At 39.2% G+C, this 23,968-nt stretch overlaps 1 protein-coding gene across 2 annotated transcripts in view; it reads left to right on the top strand.

Annotated features, from left to right (window-relative positions):
• The window catches only part of LOC306886592 (EH domain-binding protein 1-like), a 143,379-nt gene extending 122,977 nt beyond the window's left edge, over nucleotides 1–20,402 (top strand). For both annotated transcript variants that reach the window (XM_079443839.1, XM_079443838.1), the window contains exons 21-24: nucleotides 12,113–12,212; nucleotides 13,182–13,255; nucleotides 18,979–19,093; nucleotides 19,397–20,402. In XM_079443839.1, coding sequence (XP_079299965.1) covers nucleotides 12,113–12,212; nucleotides 13,182–13,255; nucleotides 18,979–19,093; nucleotides 19,397–19,487 — 380 coding nt within the window. In that variant the 3' untranslated portion in view covers nucleotides 19,488–20,402. The remainder of the gene's footprint in view (nucleotides 1–12,112; nucleotides 12,213–13,181; nucleotides 13,256–18,978; nucleotides 19,094–19,396) is intronic.
• Nucleotides 20,403–23,968: the final 3,566 nt, after the last annotated feature.

The following is a 23,968-nucleotide window of genomic DNA, read 5'->3' as shown; positions in this document are numbered from 1 at the left end:
TTCATATGGAAACTGATTAAGACCCACTTTACAATTAAGTGTAATGATGTGGGGTTGGCCTGTAATTAGAGGCATTCACATGCTAACAGTCCTGCTATGCTAGCTCAGTTGTTGTTCATTTCCCTTTGTATGGGCCTCTCTAGGCTACACATTCCTCTAACGTACTACCTGAACCTTATCAGCACACGGCTGCTCTCCCCAGCCCACCTTTAGCATGCTACAACACGCTAACGACACCCAAAACAGCTCATTTGAGCTAATGGAAATGACCATTTAAATGCTATTGTTCTGCTGTTAGCCGCTTAGTAGAGATGGAAAGATAGCGAGGGAAGCGACTTTTATAGTTACTGTAGGGAGGAGACTCATTATCAATTTGTCCTTAAGCAAACCTGGGGGGAGGGGGGGGGGGGGGCTGGTTATAGGAGGGAAGAAAAGAAAACGGCAGAATCCACAATGCAGATGTGTGGAGGGCGGCTAATAATGTTAGCACATCCATTACTCTCCTCAGCTTAATTCATTAAGCAAATTGGGCGGGAACCATATTGGCCTTGTTGAAATACGTGCAATATAACACTGCTCAAATTTGTTCTAACACATGGCCCGGGGAGACGAGCCGACCGCTCTAATGGGGGAGGAGGGGCAAATTATGCAAAGGCACACTGCAGGAGGGAAATGACTACAACGCAGTGGGAGTAGCACCTCCACACTCATCTAGCCCATTTTGCTTCAGTCCAAGCAATTCCACATTCCTCATTCTCTCTCCTTGTACCTTTTGGCCTTAAAGGAATTGTTCACCCAAAAATGACAACTTGTTTACTCACCCTCATGTTGTTCTAAAACTGTATGACTTACTTTATTCTGTGGAACATGTCTCAGTGTTTTTCCGAATACAATGAAAGTATCATTGTAGAGTTGAGTCATTCTTCAAAATATCTTCTACATTTACATAGTACACTGTAATATTATGCTATTATAAGCCAGTTTATCTGTTAAATAATGCTTACAGCAACATTTGTAGCTTTTGACAGTCATCTGAAAAGCTGAAAATCTCGGGGGCCAGCAGATGTGTTTCACCCTCTGCAATCGTTTGCTCAGACGTTTACTTGGAAAGCGGATTAAGCAAATAAAAGCAAATCATATAATAGTAAGAAAAACATTTTGCAGGTGTTTACAGGTCCTTGCTGCTTGTGCTAATTTGTCATCTCTACAGGTATCCATTTCAGCATCTCTCTTGCTCCAACTCTGATAACCCCCCAGAATTTCACACCTCAAGTATGTAAACAGAGAGGTAGAGCAGGTCCTAAGTTGATGAGATAACAGAGATACTCCTAAATGACTACAACCTGTCCTTAACACACACTAATGTCTCACCAAAACGCTTGGGTTTCAAATAGGTGGTGCTAGGACTGCCATCTTTTGTTAATGCTAGCTTAAATATCTACTATAGCTCATATATAATGGTAGTTTGTTATTGTAACTTCAAACAATGGACACCTGCTGGCCCACAAGATTTGCAGCCTTTCAGATGACTGTCAAAAGCATCTACTGTATAAATGCCTCCTTAGCATTATTATGTTCATGCTATATAATATTACGATACATCATTTAATAAACATCAATTACATTTAAATGGTGAAAGGGATAATTCACCCTAAAATGTGGAAAACACAAAGATATTTATAAGAACTGTTTTTGTCCATACAATGTTGATAAAAGTCAATATCCAAAAAACACTGGATTGACTTTCACTGTATGAACAACAACATTTCTTCAATATATCATTCTTTTTGTTTCACAGAGGAAAGTTGTGCAGGTTTGGGACAACATGAAGATGATTTAACGGTGGCAGAATTTTCATTTTTGGCATTTCATTTTTAATTCATGTCATCTAAATGTCTTTGTACTTGGCATATAATGCATATAAATCACAATTTTTTGTGAGAAAATTCAGAAGAAATTGTCCATTTGTGTCGATTTTAGTAGCTAAATCAGGTGCAGTTGATGCCATTAGTTTTGGTTTGAGAGCAAGAGATGGGGGCAGGAATCCGAGCAGCCCTTTTCCATTTGGCTGTGTGGAGATTTTGAGAAGCTTCATGCAATCATAGATACATATGTATGTGCTCACTGCTCCCTCCTGGAAGGCACCTTTTTACATGTACATGTCTACTGGGGTCCCCCCCACCCTTGCAAACAGGCCTCCCCTCTGTCAGCTAATCAGTACCTCAGCTAGATGCATTGTGACACTATGCAAATCTATTTACATTGGAATAGGGGAATCAGGGGATCCTAAACTCAGGCATCGAAGTTGAAGAAAGAGAATACCCAAGGCCAACAAATAAATGAAAGTTTGCTCAAATCCGTGAGATAATGGGGTCTGTGTTCAGACTTACCACAGTGGAGAGATAAACACAGGGATTACTTGGGGGTTTTGCATCAGTTGCTTTCTGCTGGGTGGCCTTACTTGTCAAAAAGGGGGAAAAAGGGGAGAGAGAGAGAGAGTAAGAGAATAGGAAAAAAAAATGTTTAACGCAAGGACATTCACATGGCACATTGAGAAAAGAAGTGCCGCTAATTCCATCAAAGCCAGAGAAATCAGCCATTAATTTATGCTGCTCTCTCCCTCCCCTGTAGCTATTGTTGCTTTGGTTGTTGATCATTTCGGTAACATCTGGTCCTGGGCTCTTTTTGGAGGCCAGCTAGTGTCAACCAGACGACCCCCGACAACATGGCCAAAAAAATCACTCTGGTGTCTCGTGGTTTTGCTGTTGTCCTGTTGGTAGGAACAGAAGATACAGGGTGTGAGCATGAATATGTTGGGCAAAAAGTATTCAAGTATATGAACCAATCAGAATCAAGCAATTATAGTAGGTGAAAACTTAACATTTATGTATATTTTATCCAAAGTAACGTCTAACTTATATATTTCAACAGCATTCCCTTGCTAGCAACATGCTTTACATTAATGTACAGTCAGGAACTCTAACAATATTAGTATTTTATACTAACAATATTACAAGTCATTTTTAAAAAGACCAATGTTTGTGGTCAGACCTCCTCGAGTCAAATAATGTAACCACAATATAAAGGCATTAAATTAAAAACAATTCTATAAAATTGAAAGCTGGACTACTTTATATCAAACATTTCCTTCTCAGAACTTATAAGAAGTGTTATGGGTGCGCAGGAGTGGACGATTCCTGTTAATATATATTTGAAAAGATGGAGAGATTCGGCATTTGAATCAAGGGCTTTGCGGAGGAGCAGATTATGACTTCCATGGTGACTCCTTCCAGCTTTGGGGAAATGAGCTGTTGACATTCTTCAGGGTCATCATCCAAGATAGCAGGCCAACCAGCAGGATTTACCCGATAAACCCATCCAACTAGACCTTTAACCATTTCACTACGACTGGGGAAGGCAGGGGTGAGATGGAGACGGGTTAGAACTGATATTTTCCTCTTTCCATCAAAAAATGAGGCATTTAGTCCGTCGGTGTGGATGCTGTCATCATGACCAAACACTTGGGCTAAAATGTGTAGGATAATTCACAAATAAACAGTCTTTTTAAATTGCATGCTTATAAATCATAGCTAAAGTCTAACATTTTCTGCATAACTGTTGCACTGTTGGTCTGTAGGGTTTTTTCCAGACTGTATGAGTAGATTAAACTACCTAGAGTGGATTCAATGAGGATATGATGAAGAATCTTAATTTCCACCTTCTCTGCCATTTCGCCAAGAACATCATCTTTGCACACGAAGCCTACATCTGACAATGTCTGAGTCCTCTCCACCTTGGTCAAAATCATTTTTCCCATAATTCCCTTGTGTAACCTGGGGCTAGCGTTGCTCCCCGCTGTGAGGTAGACCCGGAGGAAAGACAAAAGCACAATGAAACATGGAGCTTACCACCAACCGCTCTCACTGGAGCTCTGGAGTAGGGCCCACTATACACCGCTGCCTCTCCAGTTCTGTCCCAATGCTAATGAGCCGGCTCTGATCTTTCCTCTGCTTCCCGTGTTTTCAACATCTTCAAGGACCACATGGCGCTAGCAAAATAAAGACAACCAAATGAGAATTTTTAACGCTTTTTGTGTCAGCGACTCAGTGCTTTCAGCCAGCTCTCTCATTTAATATTCCCCCCAAGAAAGAAAGGACAGAGGAAAGAAGAAAAGAAAAAAGGTAAAATGTAGAACAAGGAGTTGGAGGTGCTGGAGGGAAAGGGGGCTGTGTCACTAGTATTCCTCTTCCGAGTTATCGCCAAGAATCGAACGATATCTAAATCGCAAAACAGAAATGACGTTGACTTCCATCTTCTCGTTTCGCACGTTTCTGTTAAAACATGACACCCAAAATGAAGCGTTTTTGACACGTCGACGACGATTTCCTCAAGCTTCATGATATCACTGACAGCCCCCGAACAAGAGGGGACAGATAAAGGGTGAAAGAGGGCCCGACGGAGTCTCCTGCCGGCTGTTCACACACTCCTTTTTAATAGCTGCGTTCTCTATACAGAGGAACAGGGCAGTACCTCGCATTAGCGCTGGGGACCACTAGTTAATAGGATGATGTCTTTTAGCTTTTGTTATGAGATTATTAACTGGGATAGGTTTCTGCTCTCATCCGAGCCACTGCTCTGAGGGCCTATTGAGCACAAGTGGTAAAATACGGCGTCCCCACATTGTGCTGTGCTTGTATGGTAAAAGGCTTTTAATGAAACACCTTTTCGGAGGACTTCACCAGGTGATCTTTTTTTTACCGCTCTCGTCTGTCACTCACCCAGCTTTAATTACCTGAAGTACTCAGCTTTTTCCAAAGGCCCTTGATTCTGCCCCTGTGTTCAGTGCTCCCAAAAGCAGGCTTAAAGTGGGTGATAGAATGAAATGATAGTATTTGTCAAAATAAGAAAGAAAAGAGGAAAGGACCTCTGGCTGCAGTGTTTCACCCTGAAGGTCATATTATAAAATCTGTTTTTATGGTTCAATGGTCCACGCTTGCATTTTAGGGTTAACTTGGTTTGGTGAATCTTTAAAATTCTATTTTATTATCTCTATTCTATTATTAATTCTATTCTATAACTTAATTTACAATCACTTTTATGTGTGTACATATTATTATATTATTATTATTATTTAATTGATTTTTCATTATTTGTTACCCTTACTTGGTGACAACTGTTGATTTACATTCCTTACATTTTAATTACTGGCACTTTCAGTGTCTACCCCTTAGTATTTATATTTATATTGGTGTCCTTATTCTAAATTCTGAGGTTTATTTGTTGCATATATTCCAACAAATTACTGTGCATTTGCTTGAAATGTCCTGACCTTATATATAACAAATGTACAGTTGATTGGACTATACAGTATTTATTATTTTATTTAAAAAAAACAATTATCAAATCTTTTATTGTTCCTGTAGCTCAAAGAGTAAAGCATGGTGCTAGCAATTGCAAAATCTTGGGTTTCATTCCCAGGAACTTGATAAAATGTATTCCTTGAAAGCAGTGTAAGATGCTTTGGATAAAAGTTTTATCATCTGTTTTTCACCCTTCTGTTATTTTGCATCATTATTAGTTGCGAGGGCTGTTGTGAAGAGGGCTGTAATTGTTGTTTTGTAATGTAAACTGGCTGTCTTGGCTGTTACACTCATCGTGAAGCTGTGATAGTGGACAGGCGGCCCAGGGATTAAGGAGTAAGAAACGGCCAACACTAGCTGATAGCCTGTCAGTCTATGATAATGTTTATTGATTAAAAAGAAGGGGGGAATTCAAACACAGTTTAATAGAGTAGGGGGCTGCAGACAGAGATGGACATAGTTGTGATTCGCGGTGCTTAACTCAGACAGCCAGGCTAAAATTCATATAGTCGCCACTGTTACTCTCCATGTCAAAATTTTTTATAAAGTAATAGAACCATATTTGTGGTAGAGTTGCTTAAATATTAGAAAACTACATTCCAATATGTGTATATGGGAAAAAAAAGTCTATTATCTGCCATTTGTTTGTTTTGCCCCTGCCAAACTCGGCATAAAGTGAGAGTTGTATGCTATTAGCTGCAGTGTTTGCAGAGGAGTTGTTTGTGTTAACAGCACTGAGGGGTGGGTGAGAGATGAGTATTAAGGTACTATCTTCTGTCAGCCCCTCACTGAACGTTCAAACAATTACATGAAAGGATGTATGATAACGGTGTATGTATAGCCAAGACTTTTCTGTCATTAAGGGCGACTTAAGCGATCCTGTTTTCCTCCTGCGGTTCTTCTATCCTCGATGTAAGGCCGCTCTGCTTATGAATCCTTCCTCATAAGCCGCAAAGCAAGCAACTGAAGGTCAATAATACCGGTGGCAATTGAAAACCTAGTGATGGGGACAAGAATTAAATTGTAATGCGCTTTGGCTGCTCATGTTCCGTTAGTGTAAATATGTTGGTTTGTCGTATGATCATAAGTGATAATGTTTCCTTAAAAGATTTAACATGATTTTTTTACATTTTGTTTTAGATATTGTGATAACATTTTAAAGTGACTTAATTTTATTTTAATGTCAAATTAATTAACCTTTTAAGCTTTTCTGTATGCCTCTTTTTGCTTTTTCAGTGTCTTGGTCACCTAAAGAGGCCGATCCTCAGATAAATAGCAAACAGGGGAAAAGGTTAGCGGTTAACTAGGTTGGCTTAAACAAGAGAAAATGTGTTCGGTCCATTTTGAAACTAGCGATAGGCGTCTTAAAGCACAATGGCTGGGGCTATATCCTGAGATTAGGTATTGTGGCTCAAGCTAAACTACCTTCCATCAGAGCGGCGCAAGGCGAGCGCGGCCCTTTCAGCCCACGCTAACAAGACTTCTCCACATTGCAGGCCCACTCAAAGTAATTAAATCAATCCTTTTGTACTCACCGCTCTCTCCTTCAGTGACGAGTGAAGATCTGATTATTGCCTTCATGCATATTCAGAAAGACTCCCTGACTGGGCTTTAATGAGCTTCCTCTCAGTCGCACAAAACCTTGTTCATCTTGTTCTTTTCCTTTTTTTAAATTTTTTTTTTTATCCTTCTCTTTTTCATGTATTTTAAGTCCTGACAACAAAAAAAAGAGGGAAACGGCAGTCAGACGCACAGAATGAACGAGTGAGGAGAGTCAGCCCACTCAAAATAAATCGTAAATGTTCAAAAAGTGACTGAGTGGCAGAGGAGTGGAGATCTTCCCCTTCAAACTCCGATAGACAAATTGGATTACAGGGGTATTGGATTAAACAGAAAACGGCTGGATAAGAAATGAGAAGAGCTTGCTGTGATCACAGGGTTTAATATATTTCTTTTCTTTTTCTTTTCTTTATGGCCTCTTCTCTCCACCCCCAGCCTGTTTTTTTGTTTTGTATTTTTTTCTTCAGTAAAGACACCCAGCTCTTAGCAGGACTCAGGATTAATTTGTAATTGTTCTGATTTCTTAATGCTTTAGAAAGATTTTTATCTAAATCAAATGAAGGGGAATTTTGTAATTAAACAAAATGCCAAGCAAAACAATCCCCCTGTTGCGGAGGTTTACTTCAGAGTTATTTGGTTTTTATCATTCTGTAAATATCTAAATAAGGTTCTAATTTAAAAAATAAAATAGAACCTTCAATTCACATAATTAATTTGCAATTCACAGCGTTTGGCCTAATTGCATGCCTTGAAAATGAAAACGATCTTATTTAGGCATTCTGGCAACTTTTGGAAAGATCTTGTACACTAATGTTTTCCAGATATCAAGGTGTGGGTTTTATAACAGTTGTTAAAGCAGCTCAGATATTTAATTGATATTTTGGAATCACGGCAGTCACGTCTGGAGCTGTTTGGGGTGTATTTGTAATTGAACAGGTGTATTTATATATATATCTAACTGATGTAACCTAAAAATATTCATGAAACTTCACATCTGGGTGACTTACGGTTTGTTTTGTCTGTGTGTGTGCTGTAGCCGTAAATAATCAGTAAAGGTTAGAAGGAAAGAGGGGCAGATTTTGAAATGTGTGAGGATTTCATTAATGCTATCTGTTTTGAATGCAACTGTGGCTGAGATGACTATCTTAATCTGATTTGGCTATTGAGGCCAGATCACCCCTCCATGGACACAGGCCCTCGGGCCTACCAGATGAGCCTGGACCCTTGTGCTTGTGTAACGGTCTCTCTTGAGTTTTGTACTACCTCTCTTCATTCCAAAGTGAATGCTATTGGGAAAGATCAGCCAGGTTCTATTCATTTATAGTTGGATTTTATTCAAAAAAAAAAGTTAATAAAAAGTTGGAGATAAATGATTACAGTTGTTTATATAGTTTAAAAAGTGTTATTTATTTGCAAATTTTCATTATTGTTCGTATTTTACAAATGTCAATTTCTGTGTAATAGAACTACACAACACCATTTAATTGTATTACTTTAATACAGATATATATTTACACAAAAGTGTTTAACCACACAAAGAGATGCAGCCAGACATCAAAATGCCATATTAACATCTTTGACACTATAGTACTATGGAAATATTTTGATTTATTATAAATTGTAATTGAATTATGAATTGTCTGTGTAAATTGTATAGGTTGTGGCATTTTTAACTGTGATCTTCAGAGTTATTATATGAAACTAAAACTGAAACTAAATTAAAATTAAAACAGTTATAAAAACATTTTTGGTACTTGAAGTAAAAAAACTGAAATAGAATGTAATATAAAAACATGATTTCAGCTATTTGCCAAGGCAATATTTCTCATTTTAATTTAGTTTACCTTGATATACAAAAAATATCTAAAACTAAAATTGAAATAAAACGAATAAAAATGATAGACATATTTTTAAAAAACTACTAAGAATGACAAAAAACACACAACAAAGTAACTAAAACCTAATTAAAATAAAGATGGAAAACATGAAAATATTAATAAACACCATAATACTATCTCACTGATACTAAAATAAGATAAGATAAGATATCAGATAAATCTAAATAGGTTCTTTTTGCAATTTCAGGCTATCGGTTATTTGGGTCATACCCATCAAATGTCATAGTTGAAGTGTTGGTACTGTAGATTGTGTGTGGAAGAGTGTGTTTGTGTGCGTGTTATTTGTTTTAGTGGTAAATCGAGGGCTTCTTTCATGCTGTCAGGGCTCTGTCGGTGCTGAAGCTCAGGCATTGGCCTCGGAGATGCGGCTGCTAATCCGTCATTCCCTTACAATGTCACACAAGCTTAATATTACCTTTTATTATTTGCTTGTTTCATTTGACTGTGCGTCGCTACAATGACCTGTCACTGCACACTTTATCCCTTCCGAGCTGCACTATTTAAAAGTTGACTACAATAATCCAGGCTTGATTCCTAAATCCCGGACCCCCCCTTTTTTTCCCCTCCCTTCTACTCTGAGTTGTCGTCAAATACAAAATTTCACACATCTGGCACTGGCAGACATGAGAGCGGCTCCCCTGGTGGAGGGCCGGGGAGTTTTGGTGGGGGTGAGTGACAGGGCTGTCGTCCCACCGGGGGCTGCCGCTGGCTTTGTTGTAGCTAGCGGATTTGTCTCTCTCACATGACCAGCGTCACAGTCACATGGTGCCAAGCAACAGCATGATGGAAAAAAGATCCGAGGCGCAAGTTCCCACATCAGACTCTTCTTGAAGATCCGCCCTTTGTCACGTCATCCTCGTAATGGCTCTGTGCACACAGACAGACGCACACACTGTCATACTGCTTGTTTTTGAAACAGATCCATTCCTGGCTTCTGATTGGTCAGTACGGTATTCTAGTTGTGCTCAAATCCACAATATAATAGCACCTATGACATTAAATGCCTGTTCCCCATTTCACTTCACAGTACCCATTTTTTTTTTATTGAATAGTAACTATATCTTCCAGTAAAAAGATGCCATTTAATAATGTTTTGCTAAAAATAGCAATAAGCAATGAAACACTTGCTATAATCAAATCATGACTGAAGAAATTGCAAGTGCTCAGCTGCACTATATTCACAATATACTATGGCTTCTCGTACATTTTTGGTTTAATAACCTCATTTGACAGTATAATATGACTGTAGATATTAAGAATTGTCTTTATGTTTGACTGTTATCTGAAGAAAGTTAAATGCATATCAAGGGCATCCAAGATCACTCAAACGCACATTTTTATATAATGGTGTGACACTGTAATTCTCATCTTAAGATCTACAAAAGTTGACCTTAAAGTCCTCACATTTGTAAAAAGCGTGAGCGTGTTTGTGTACAGATGCTAATTCTGTTGTTGATGCTGTCAGGAACAGACAGGTATCACAGGAGCATAGAGTAGGTGATGTGATTACATAAGCTTAAAGGATCTTTCATCTTTTCTCCTCTTTCTTCCCTCTTCAAAGACATAATTAGTGTCACAAAAATGCTCAGAATACTGACATCGGAGTCATTCTTCCTGAACCCACTTAACTGGTTTACCCCACGGCCCAAAGTACCGAACTCTATAGTATCTGCTTTCCTGTGATACCTTCTGAGGTCAAATAAAGTTTTGAATTGGGATGGCATCGTTTGGTCAAGCAAAACCAACAAAATGTGAAATTTGTCTCTCGTGTCATTATTAAGTTTCTGTCATGAAACTACAAAAACTAACAAATGTTTGGGGTGGGTAAGTTTCTTATGCTCACCAAGGCTGCATTTCTTTGATCAAAATACAGTACAAAAACTAATATTGTAAATTAGTATTACAGTTTAAAATAACTGTTTTTTTTAAATGTATTTATTATTTGGTATAATAAATCAGAATTTTCAGCAGCCGATACTTCTGTCCTCAGTGTCACATGATCCTTCGGAAATCATACTAATAAGCTGGTTTGGTGCTCAAGCAGCATTTTTTATTGTTATCGATGTTAAAATCAATGTTAAACACATGGTTTTGTGGAAACCACCTTACATACTTGGAATATAAAGTTCAAAAGAACAGAATTTATTTGCAATATAATTTTTTGTAACTGAAGTATTTGCTGTCAATTTTGATCAATGTATTGCATCCTTGCTGAATAAAAGTATTAATTTCTTTAAAAAAAAAAAAAAAAAAACATTGCATGTACATTGCACTCCAGAAATTCAGTTACATTCACTCATGATTCATTGAATTTGAATAGCTAATTTTTACCATGAGAATTATAAGAGTAATTGAGTTTCTTAACTGTCACGCATCCAGCCTTTGAGCAATGGGCGGGCCCCCACTTGTTGTTTTCGACTATGTAGGTTTGGCATCCGCACATGTAGGCCTCGGGCACAGGACATGTGCTTTTGGATGTACATCGGGTTTGAAGCTCTGAGGCTTCACAAAGAACCAGAGTTGAGGCTTTAATCCCAGTCAGTGGAGGAAAGTAACCAGCCTGCATTAATCTGCTCTAATCCAGAGCCATCTCTGTTTTACTGACAATGACAGTACCTTGTGAAGAAGTGTCTAATATGTAGGTAGTGAACACACATCTGGATGGCTTCCTGACGTGCAGTCTGCGCTGTTGAGAAAAGCCTGTCAGATAATCTCATTTGATGCACTTTATACTCGGTGGTGGTGTGAGAAAAGTGCTTAATTTATCCGTGCCAGAGAAAGTTGGTCAAAAGTCTGTGTGAGTGTGTTTCTCTCTGTTAAAGTGTCTGTTTAAAGAACAGGGTGAGACTTTAGAGATTCAATTGTTTTATTGAGGTTTAAAGTGGAGATTTGTTGTAACTAGCAGGAATTTAGCTAATTGTCTAATTATTGGCTAGGTGTTTGTAGATAATATTTAACATGTCAGTAATTAGTGTGAATTTTTTTATTTAATCTCATGATTTCTAACCAGTGTTTAGAAACCAGAATGAAATGGTAAAATGTTACGTTCTGTCATTTTTTTTTTTTTAAGATATTTTTTCTGATATTTTATTTTTAAATAATTTACTTTGTTTTAAGATATTTGTGTTTTAATTAAATTTTTTAAAGCAGGCCTTCTAGCACCCACTTGCCGCCCACTGGGGGTCCCCAGACCTAGTTTTCAAACCCCTGCACCACAGCCATGATTTTTAATATGGCAATAATGTTATAATAAGGTTTTACATACTCAGGTTTTTTGTGTATGTGTGTCTCCAGGCAATAATAAAGAAGAGGAAGAGTCCATGATGCAGGAATGGTTTACGCTGGTCAACAAGAAGAACGCTCTGATCCGCCGACAGAACCAGCTCTCTCTGCTGTGAGTTCATGTTTACCCTTTCTCTCTTTCTCCAACCCTTACCAATGAAAGCGGTGGTCTCTGGACACACACACCTTTAATATGTTGAGATCCACACTTGAAATGATTTTCCCAGGAGACCTGAGCCCAGTCAGAAGGTCGGGCCCCTCATTCACTTCCACCCCTCCCCCGGTGGCCCTCCACCGTAAAGCGGACAAAACGGCATATCAGAATGGACGCGTCTGCAATAATGTGATTTCAAAGACTGTATTATTCCACCCATTATGAGAATTGGATCGACCAAAAAAAAAAAAATGACTTCATTCACCTAAAAGAGAAAGCCATTATGACAATAACCCACATATTTACCCTCTTTTTTAACTACTTTCGCAGTTATTTTTTGCCTCAAAAGATGATAATGTTCATTTTTTTAAACCTTTCATCCTTTTCTTTAAAAGTGAGAGTGAGACGTACAGAAATCTGGGCGGCTGTTCATTCTGCATAAAGAGCGAGAGAGAGAGGAGAAGAAAGAGACAGAGTTTCAAAGCTCTCACAAATGACAGATTGAAGTATTCTAATCACATTATATCACTGGAAAAGGGCTTTTTAAGTGCTCAATTAAAAGGGCCTTGATAATTTCTCTTTCTTTCATTTCTTTTTAGTCACCGAACAGGCTGTGAAGGACAAATTCTATTAGGGACAGAGTTAGCTCATTTCCAATACATTTGAAAGTGGCAAAATTTAATTTGCCGTGTGATACTCTAACCGCCCGCCCGCCCGCCTGCCTGCTCCCCCCCCACCACCACCACCACCGCTGTTTCGCCACTCTCGGCCCCCTCTGTTCCTGTTTGTGTATCGTTTATTTGCAGTAGATTAATGTGAGGTAGGGAAGGTGTTGGCGAGTTCACGAATCAATGTTTATTAAAGGTTTCTTTAAGTGTTTAATGATTTAGTAATTAACATATTGATGAACTTTTACAACTTGCCCAGGGAGAAGGAACACGATCTGGAGAGACGCTTTGAGCTGCTGAACCGAGAATTAAGGGCAATGCTGGCGATTGAAGGTAAGAGGGAGTGAAAGAGGGATTTGGGGGTGAATTTGAGAGGTGCTCTGTGAAAGACAAAGATCCTCTCCTGCTTAATTAAACCTGCTCTTTGACACCTCAGACGTGGCTTCACCCACCCAGCCCTGATTTGATAACGCTGCCAATTCTTTTAGTTCCTTTTATTAATGTAGATCTTACAAATTCACCCTTGGATTGGACACAATATATATGATTTACTCTCAAAACCACAGGTATTACAGCCATAGTGCAGATGTCACTTCCACGTCATTATTAAATCTCTGTGATGTGCCTCGGGGCGTCAAAGAATGCACTCGCGTTTATAAGCTTTTTGAGTGCGTTATACAGACAGGTAAGGAAAGTAAAAAAAATAAAGCCTATTGTGCGGTATCAAAGTTGTCTGGTTAAATTTAATCCCTTTGACTGTGTCCTCTTTCGCAAAATGAACCTTTTACAATCAATGCAAATTGATTTTACAATTCGATGGTGACCCTCTCACCCCTTGGCTAGCCATGGTAATTTGTTTCTGCACCTGATAAGCTAGCTGATCCATCATAAATCAATTCTAATTAGTTCGGAGAGGTTGACAGTGGACATGAATAGCCAAGCAGAGAGCATAGCTCCCTGTATTCGCCACATGCTTTCTCACCTCCAGGACTTCGCCGAGGCAGATCAACACTGTTCATCTCAATATTTTGACATGCTTCTGTCTTGTTTCTGAAAGATTCATCCACGCTGAGAGCTGCCGTGATACTCAACGCTAAATGCTGAGACCGATAGCTGGAATTTAAGCTAATAACGTTCAGATGTTGAAGTGCCTCAGCCTTGTGTCCACTTATCAGCGAACATGGAGTGAGTTCCAAATATTGGTCTGGATGTGCAAGGGTGACAGGGTCCGTCCACGGCAGTGATAATTCAGTCCCTGCTGCTTGTAACAACCCTATCAGTCCACACACTGCTACCTGTTGAATTATCACTCGCAGTTATTTTCTCTCTCTCTCACTTTATCTGCCTTGCTCCCTCTCTCTCTCTTTCTCCCATGAGGCTCAGCACTTGGCATTCAGAGTCAGGGTGTTTCTGAAGCGAGTCAGAGATAGTTCTGAGCTGCTGGTGAGGAGGTTCGTGCATCAGTTTCTTATTTGGAGCCCCGACGGGCTTTCGCGCCCAGCCAATGCAGACAGGTAATTGCTGATTTGCTTGGTCAGCTGATGACATTGGAAGTGTAGCGGCTGAGGCGTTCAGACAGGCACACACACACACTTTCTGTCGTATCAGCGCACACTCTCTCGCTGATAGAGAAAAATACTCACCCTCCTCGACCCCACGACTGTGCAGAGGAGAATCTACAGTCAATGTGACCTGGAGATGAGTAATATTGAAGCCTCGTATATTTGTCGTGTTTAAGTAGCATTTAGAGCATTTTACATGTTTTTTTAGCAAAATGATAAGAACTATTTGATGTCTCCTTCTAAGTGTCCTCAATGGTTGTTTTGTTGACAGCAATTAAGGTGGCAGACAGGATGCAGAATTGAAATTTGCATTTACATTCGAATATAAAGTACAATTAAAATTAATTGGAATACATAATACTAATTTTTAACTAGAAAGGCAAAGTTTATGAAGACAAACTTTGAATGTTAGTTCAGCAAAGCCTTGTTTCATGTATTTATTTATTTATTTTGACACAGACAGGTAGGTAGATAGAATGTGTTGTTGTTTTTTTAATTCAGTAAATTGATCTTCCCTTCATTCAGTTTCAGATTTCATTTTAGCTTTCTGTGAGATGTCACACTTTCCAATTTTAAAAGGGAGCCAATTATTCAAATCTGAATTAGCCCATTCCTGACTAGCATGCCATATGAAACAACCTTTGTCGGTTGGATCAGTTTGCTCTTTTTTTTAAATAAATATTAATACTGTAGATATCATTAGTCACTGACTTAAATTAAACTTGTTGCCTGTTGCATTACACACTATTAGATCTGAAGCCTGTGGACACCAGAAAGGGAAAGGAAATATTTCAGAAATTATAAAGGCAAGTTGAAAAGATGGGAAGGATTCGGTTAACGGTGTAGAGCAAACAGGGTGAGTGTTAATGTCAGCTAAACGATAACCCCTTCAGTCTGCGCTCCGCTATGGGGAGGCAAAGAAAAGTGGCGAGGCCTTCCACAATATGCCATGACTCCTATTTCTCTGCCTCTAAATTGATCCTTTTTGCCCTTTTTATCTGCCTGCCATGCACACACGCTTTCTCTCAAATTCGTCTTTTTTCCCCCTCCCCTCCCTATTTCTTTCTTTCCTCAAATGCGGTGCACTCCAGGGCGTTATATTTGAAAGTGGACGCTCCTTTTTGCCGAGGGATTTCTGCATAGGTCCCCCAGTTTTGTTGTTACGGTTTTATATGATAAGCTTTTTTATATGTTTAAAATCAATATGTAATCCTGTGCAAGGGCTTATCCCCCTACAACCCCATTTGTAAATCTATTTGAGCTTTGTTACATGTCTGGGCTGCCGTATTCCTCAGATTGATTGGGGTGCAGGGTGAGAATCCTATCAAATGGCCGGCTTTGATGATGTTGCAAACTCTTTCAAGATTGCTAGTTGACTGGAACTGGAGATAAGGCGAGACGACACTTGCTCATTCTACACTATTCACTGAAATCTGTGTTCATTTCCATTTAGCCGTCACTTTCTGCATTTGACTCTCTATGTCCACTTTTATATAACTGCACCTAATAGAGGTTTGTATTTGTGTAGTCGGCTGTGTTTCGTGCATTTAGAAAGGACACCAGAATCTTTTTTTTTTTTTTTTTCATTTGGCTTTAATTTAAGTGATGATATTCTGTAGTAGGCAGCAGTTCATATCATGGAAAATGTCCCGTAAAATTTTACTGAAATGATTTACAGATTGGTTTTCCTCAGCATTTTAACCTTTTTTTTCCATTTCTCAAAACCCAAATTAGTTACATCACTCATATGCATGCACAAAAACAAGATGCAGATTAGTGATTCAAATGTTTATTCAAAGACATTTGTGTATTTTGTTTGTCACTTTATTTGTATCTGATAAAGCAGATGGGAGATGCGGTTTGGGAATAGCGTGGTAAGAATCCTGGGACTGTTGTCCCGTCATCCTTCTTGTCATGGTTTTCCATATTGGTCTTTGTCTCATTCCCAGCTGGCTTATCTCCAGCTCCATCTTACGCCGGAGCTCCCAGCCTGCCCAGCACTCGCCCAAATCTGCTGTAATAAGATCATGCATTTTTCCCTGGATTCCTCCAACACTACTTATTTCCCTCATTTCCTCCCAAAAAAAATTTCTAACCAAAAAAAAACCCTCCATTCAGTCCTAAAGTTTGCTTCGTGTGTCCGTTCGCTAAAGCAAGTAGAGCGTGTGTGTGAAGTTTGTGTTAGTGATCTTTCAGCAGAACTCTCAGAAGAAGTTCTGTGCCTCCTGAAGCTGCCGAGCAGGTTGCACTCTTGAATAAATTTTGCTGTGGAGGAGGGTCATGGGGATTTGAACCAGCGCATTCTTCTGTGGGTTGTGAGTGCTCACATGGTTACCATTGGTGTGCATTGTTAGGGTTATCTGAATAAGCACCAACCATGTGAGTTTTAACGTGATTGCCCAGGGCGATGAGAGAGCGAAAGAGGGGAGTAATCCAAAAAGGATTGAACCCCCCACCACAACCTCCAAATAGTCTTCATCCATCTCTTCTTCAAGGAAAAGAGAGAAGGAGGCAGCAGCTTCCGTTAGTGTTTTTTGGCGAGTCGCGATCACTCGTTTACTCTGCCGTGTCCCTCTGCGTCCATATTCATTGTTTACCTTCTTAATGAGGGGGGCGGTGCCGCTCCCGCTTGATTGACAGCTGCATGCGGCCTCTGCCGGAGGTGCAGGGGAGGATCTGTGGCTTTTTGGCTGAGAATGCTGAAGGGGAACAGGAGGAGGAGGGTAAAGAGTCGAGGGGCTTTTTCTCTCTCTCTACCTCTTTGGGACATGGAGAAGTTTTTGTTGATCGTTGCCTTCCCTCCAGGCAGGTCTTTGTGAAGTAGGCATTGTCGTTTTTGACGGAGGGGTAGCAGAAACGACAGAGCGAATTAAAGAGGAGGGTCGTGAAAGACTGAGAACGTATGGAGAGCGATGCAGGATAAACAGTCCGGCCTGTAGGATGTTAAATGCAGTCAGCACTGTTGGGCGCACAGGAAACGACCGGCCCGTGTTGCATTGCTAACATAACAGAAAATTAAACTCCATATTTGCTTTTTAAAGAATAGCATCCCCCTTTTTCATATTCCTTCCTACAGCTTTTGTTCAAATTCTGCAAATTCGTTAAAGCTGAGACAAATCCTCTCAAATATTTAGCATTAGCCTCTCTGAAGCCTAATGTCAGAACTCCAAAGACTTTCATTTAGCTGCTGGGGGCCAAATAACTTTCAAATATTGGAACTGTGTTCATTTTGCCACTGCGCTTCACTTCAAAGGCGCAGAGGTTAAACGAGAGCAAGGAGCAGGCCTTTTGGGACCCACGGCGCTCTCAGCACCACTGCAATTTCACAGAACCGCAACATAAATAATTAATTTCAATGAAGTACACTTATTTTAAGGATAGACTTTTCAGAAGTTTGAATGTGCATTTGTCTTTTATTTTTTATTTTTTTGATCAAAATCGGTCTCTCTATAATAAGAGAATTAGATTTTTGTGTGCGTGTTTTTGTGCATGAGGGAGCGCTAATAAAGCAGTGTAAAGACACTAGTACAGTCTGTTCTTACAGCGGGCTGAAGAATAGGCCCGGTAAGATAACTTCTCCTTGGCTGTGAGCAGGGCCCTAATCTGCACTGGTATCAGTAAGGCCTGATCTCGTCTGCCTGGCTGATATTTCAGACCCGTTGTTGGCAGTGGGACAGGAGCAGGTTACCTCACAGAGACCTTCGCTATAGTCACACATCTTTTAAACATTCATGTCATTTGTTTTCAAAAACCAAGTATGGAATAAAATATTTAAGTGTTTTTTTTTTTCCAGATTACAGAACTCTGTGTTAAAGTAGTAAAAATCTGAATTCTAATATATTTATGGACAGATTTTTTTGCTATTTGGTCTTAATGGCATCAGTGCGTCTCTTTGGGAGTCGTTTTGAGGCGTCTGAAAGCAGTTGGTGTACTCCAATGTACTGTCCTCGCATTCACTCGCGTTATCAGATCCTTTCTGTCTGAATTCCACTGTGTGGCTGCTCTCCATACAGGGACCTGTGGGAGAACTGTACTGTAACTCCACAACAGTACGGGCTACATTTTCTGAATATTTTATCTCGGGACAGTGATGTCTTTCTCTATAAAAGCCAGTATATGACATTTATGTCTTTTAATGGGATAATTCAACCAAAAATGACATTCTGTCATAATTTCCACACCCTCATATCATTTCTAAACCCGTATGACTTGGTTACTTCTGTGGAACACTAAGTTTTGAAAGTCAGTGGTGTCTAAAACAACTTTGGAGCCCAATGGGTTTCATTGTATGAAAAAGAAAAAAAAAAGATATTTTTCAAATTTCATATATTGATAGTTTGGAATGACATGAGGGTGAGTAGAACTGTCGTTTTTGGATGAACTATCCCCTTAAATCTTGTTTCCTGGATTATGATGGAAGGTGCTCTAAAGTGAGTAATGATCAGCCTGAGCTTTTTCTCTAACTTTCTTCCATATTTCTTTTCCACCTTCCAGACTGGCAGAAGACAGAGGCACAAAAGCGCAGAGAGCAGCTGCTGCTGGATGAGCTGGTCATACTGGTCAACAAACGCGATGCGCTGGTCCGAGACCTGGACGCCCAGGAGAAGGAGTAAGTCCTCTGGCTGCAAGGCATTGTGGGATTGTCGGAGCCAGGATTAGTCGCCCAGGCCCCATAGCGTTGTTCAGAGAGGGTTTTAAAGGCCAAAGTTTGCAGTCACCCGTGTTCTCTTTGCCACCAAGTGTGTTTAGGTGTTTTGTGGGGGGATGGAGTCAGGCAGAGAGGCCTTGTGAATATTTCAAGAGCCAAAATGACTCTGAAGTACAGGTCATAGGTGGTGGAGGTGCAGGTGGCATTCTCCTGTGTCCCTGTCCATGACCTTTGATCCTGTGTGTCCTGTGTGTGTGTCGGCAGGGCTGAGGAGGAAGACGAGCACCTGGAGAGAACCCTGGAACAGAACAAAGGCAAGATGGCAAAGAAAGAGGAGAAGTGTGTTCTTCAGTGACTGTCATTTTCCCAAGCAAAAAAGGAGCAAGATAACATGTACACTACAAAGTCTTGAAATGTATTGGTGTCATAGAGACCACAGCATACACCTTATTGTTGTTTTAAATCTTCATATGTAGATATGTTTTGTTATCACTAAGGGCTTAAGAACTGCTGAATGCCCTGAGATGCATCCTGTTTTATTAATACCTGAGATTTATTATTTCACATACACAAATACAAAAACTTTATTATTATTATTATTATTAGGTTTGGTTTGTTGGATTTCACAAAGAAGGTGCTTAAGGAACTAATATTTCAGGAGATGCAAAGTGTTTGAGGAATGTTTCTTTCTTGCAGGAAATTATATTATTACTCGGTACAGCATTTGACATTTTTTGTTTGTGAATAGGATTGGGTTTCAAAATCATATCACATTTCAGTTTGAAGAAAATCTATCAACATGTTCTTCTGTAATAAGAGCTTAAATTGTTTAATTACTCAACTTTCTAAGTGTAGAATATTTGAGAAAGGGGACTTGTTGCGTTTTTTTTTTTTATATATATATATATTTTTACCAAACATTTTAGAGCTTACTTTAGTGAGAAGAGTGAAATACTGCGAGTGCATATAAAAAATAAACGGTCATGTTGTACATTTCATTTCACTGTTGGAGGCTTTAAAATCCACTTTATTTTCAGAAGCAGTCACGATCAGTGTAATTTATTACTGTTTGAGGCGTTTTTAAAGTAACCATCTTCACATCCTGTACATTTGTTCAAGGACTTTAATATTTATTGTATAGTTAGAAGGGAGGCTTTTCTTGTCTGCATATTTCAGTTTCACGTCTTTATTGTATAAGCATCACCGGTTTATTTATTCCACTGTATTATAAATATCACTGTTCAATAAAATCCAAATGATTTCATACTCGAATTAAACTGTTGGGGTGGTTTTGGGTGTTACTAATGGATTTGGCCTTGTGTTCCTGTACAACAAATGTTGTGTCCTCTTTATTCAGCTGATAGCCTACTGAATGAACTTAGAATTTTATTTTTTAAACGCATTTATTTCATTATGTCGTTCATGCAATTCTGTTCTATTTAAATTGTCCGAATAATTGCATATTTTTTCTGTCGTTATTACATAATTTTCCTTTCAATATTATTATTTTATTTTTTTACATAATTTTCATAATTATGAAAGTACATAATTTTCCTTTCAATATTATTTTGGGCCTACTGCTTTAATAATCTCTTGAATGTTTTTCTGTAGTTCTGAATGGACTGACGTTTCAGACAATCGTTTCTTAAAATAAAACCTTATGAAGTGGCACTATGAGGAAACACTACAGACTTTCTTTTTTTTAATTAATAAAACAATTTACAGGCACTCAAGAGGGTCTGTGAAAATTCCCTTGCGTTTTATGGTTATTTCTAAATGAATTATTTGCGTTTTGTTTTGAGGTCGTTCCTCAGAGGGAGATTAAGGTAGAATCTCTGTCCAAAGCATCGGGTTTCCTTCAGACACTTCATTCTCAGCCAAACACCCATCGCAGCCTCCATTTAACGAGCAAAATAAGTTTTGACAGCTGACGTCCTCCCTTAGTCCTTCTAATACTTCTACATTAATTTGCTGATGGTTGGGTCCGACTGTACCTCAGTCCCCCCCCCCGGGCGTTTTGTTTTGTTTTTATTATTTTGCAGTTACCACAGATGACTGTAATCTCCTGAATAGGAGACACTTATTGGCGCTCACAAACCCTTACACGGCGGCGGAAAGGACGTTTGTTTGTTGCCTTTACTAATCGGAGAGTTTGAGCCTCAGTCGCTTCAAACGCATGTCATAATTTTATGCATTAGACCTGTGGCGAGGTCCGTGTAATCCCGATGAGATGGTAGCGTGGTGGTGTTCATATATAAATGACCGCTTTGAACTGTTTTGCAGTCCATTCAGATGTCTAATTTAATACAAGATGTGTTTCTATACATCTGATTTGTCCCAGTAAAACGTGGGATGGAATATTAATATTTTACTTTTGGAATAGGCTGCGTTTAAAGAAACGTATTTTTGAATCTGTTCAGAGCGCCTAAACTTTTATTTTATTTTTTTGTTTTTTTTGTAAAAATAAATGAATATATAATATATATTCTATTTCATGATGGAAATATGTCTTGCATTTGTGCTTTCTTATATTAGAACTCATTTAATGTTCTGTTTCAGCTACTATCAGAAAGTTTAGATGCCTCTGTCATTTACTCTGCATTTCACACAAACAAACAAATTTAAAGATTAAAACAAAATTAAACGTCATCTGGGGTCGTTCTAGTTCACACATTCACATCCAGTGGCATTGTCGAAATACACCAATAATTCCCTTACCTGATTGTTGTCCATTTTGCCAACTATTGTTTTCAGGCTCAAACCAACAGTGTACGTTTAGCGAAAAAAACGAATTTGAAAAAGCTTTTAAAAAATGCATATTCTTATAGAGGCAAAAAGAGCTCTCCAAAACTGCGTAGCGAAAAGAGTCCCAGAGCCCTTTCTGTGGATCCAGCTGCTTTGAAGTCCACGGCCTGGCTTCAGGTGTTGAGCTGTCGAACTTCACGAAGTCCCTCGACCGCCGAAAATCCTCTCCTCGTCCTAAAATACACCGGGGGAATCGGTACCGAGCCTTCTGTACGAGCTTCAATATCGTATTTTAGGCATCATCGTTTTAATAAGGACCGACAACATCGCCGACCCTCTCCCATCCTGCCGGCTAAAGAAACCAAACTTTTCCCCCTCCTCTTCTCGCCTCCTCTAATCCCGAGATTTACGAGCTCAGCATTTAGAAAATTCGACTGCAATTTGGGATTAGACAAAATACTCTTATTACAAAAGCTTTTTGCTACCTGATAACTCGATACTTGTTCTGGGTTTATCACGGGGTCTTAGCAACATCAGGGCCGAGAGAATAAACTAGCAAACGGACAAAATGCAGGAGCTGTATATTTCTATTGTGTGCTTGTTCGAGGATCACATTTTATTGTTGTTGTTATCCGTGGAAATAGTTTAAGGGCAGGTGGAATCTGCCTTTTTGGGGGACCTGGGGCCAACACTTGTGCTTTAAACAGGCAGTATAAACATTTAATATGCGCATTCCCTGTCACCAAAGCATCCAATAACTTTCCCTTTAGTTTTTCCTCGTCTAACAGCAGCATCTCTTTGAGAACTTTTGTCGATGACTTTGTTGATCTATAGAAGAACGTGTAAAGCCGCCCGGTCTTTGATTGGATGCCCCATATATAGTAAAAATGTAATTTCGTTCCTCCGGCGGTCACTTTCTTTGAACATTAGGTCGCTTTCAGCTCAGGCCTCAATTAGAAAGAGTTGATTTTGTGAGATCAACAAAAGGACCGAGCGAAGCCTTATTAAGATCTTCTGAGCCTTTCAGAAACAGTTAAGGAAACCCCGCGCCCTCCGTGATATTCTGTTACCGTATTTTATTGGCATTTTTGGGGGAAAGTGAGGTTTGAAAGGTGCTTTCTTTGATTCTCTGAGGCTCAGACTCTCTCTATGTGCTGATTTCGTTTCTTTTCTGGAAGGGCCGAGTTTTTCTTCACTCCCTTTCAGTTTCCTCTCCGTCTGCCTATTAAACTTTACGCACACTATTCTGAAATGTAATTCTAAGTGGGGATTAGCCACTCATTAATATTCATGAGGCGGGGTAACAATACAAATGAAAATAGATAAAGTGGATAAATTAAACTTTTTTGCTGCATGTTTATAGCGCTTCAAATCGATGGACTACATGAATCGATCACTTAAGGGAATATTATTCTGTATCAAACGGTACTTTGTGAATTTGTGGTGTTTTTTTTTCTTTGCGTGATGTCAGACATTTCAGAAAAGGCCTTGATGCCATTTACCACTTAGATTTAGGATGGCTTGAATTATATTACTCTGTTCAATCCACGTTGATAAATTTTGCCTTTAGATTAGGCTAATTAATAATAGCCTCTTTATGCGACAATGTGTCCGTTTTTTTTCTATAGAGTTAGACTAGCCTGCCTCTAAATAAAATACATTTCAAGACCCAAAACGGTCATTATTTTTTAATAGGCAATAGGCCTATTTTGTTTAGATTTGACAGAACTTCCTAATTAAATCTACATCGCAATTCTAAAGTATTTCAGTAAAATATAATCTAAATGGTTTCAATATTTTTAGAGCCATGTGAAGCCCAGATTGTAATATATTTTCCAACTGTCTTCAAATTTATGAAATATTAAATCTGCGTTGTCTACACTTTTCTTTATATTTTAGGTCTTCACGAAATTCTAAAGATTTATTTGTTCGGTGCATGTTCTTGATGTCTTTAGTCAGCGCGGGGTGGGGCTTCAAGGATGTTCTGCCCATAGATTGGCTGGTGCAGCTGTCAATCAAACAGAGAATGCGCAGCGATTGGCTGGAGTGGGCGGATCTGCAGGTGTCCTACGCTCTTAGAGAGGCAGGGTT

This window comes from Barbus barbus (assembly GCF_936440315.1).
Source record: "Barbus barbus genome assembly, chromosome: 20".
Taxonomy (NCBI): Eukaryota; Metazoa; Chordata; class Actinopteri; order Cypriniformes; family Cyprinidae; genus Barbus; species Barbus barbus.
This window is presented reverse-complemented; position numbering and strand designations above follow the sequence as displayed.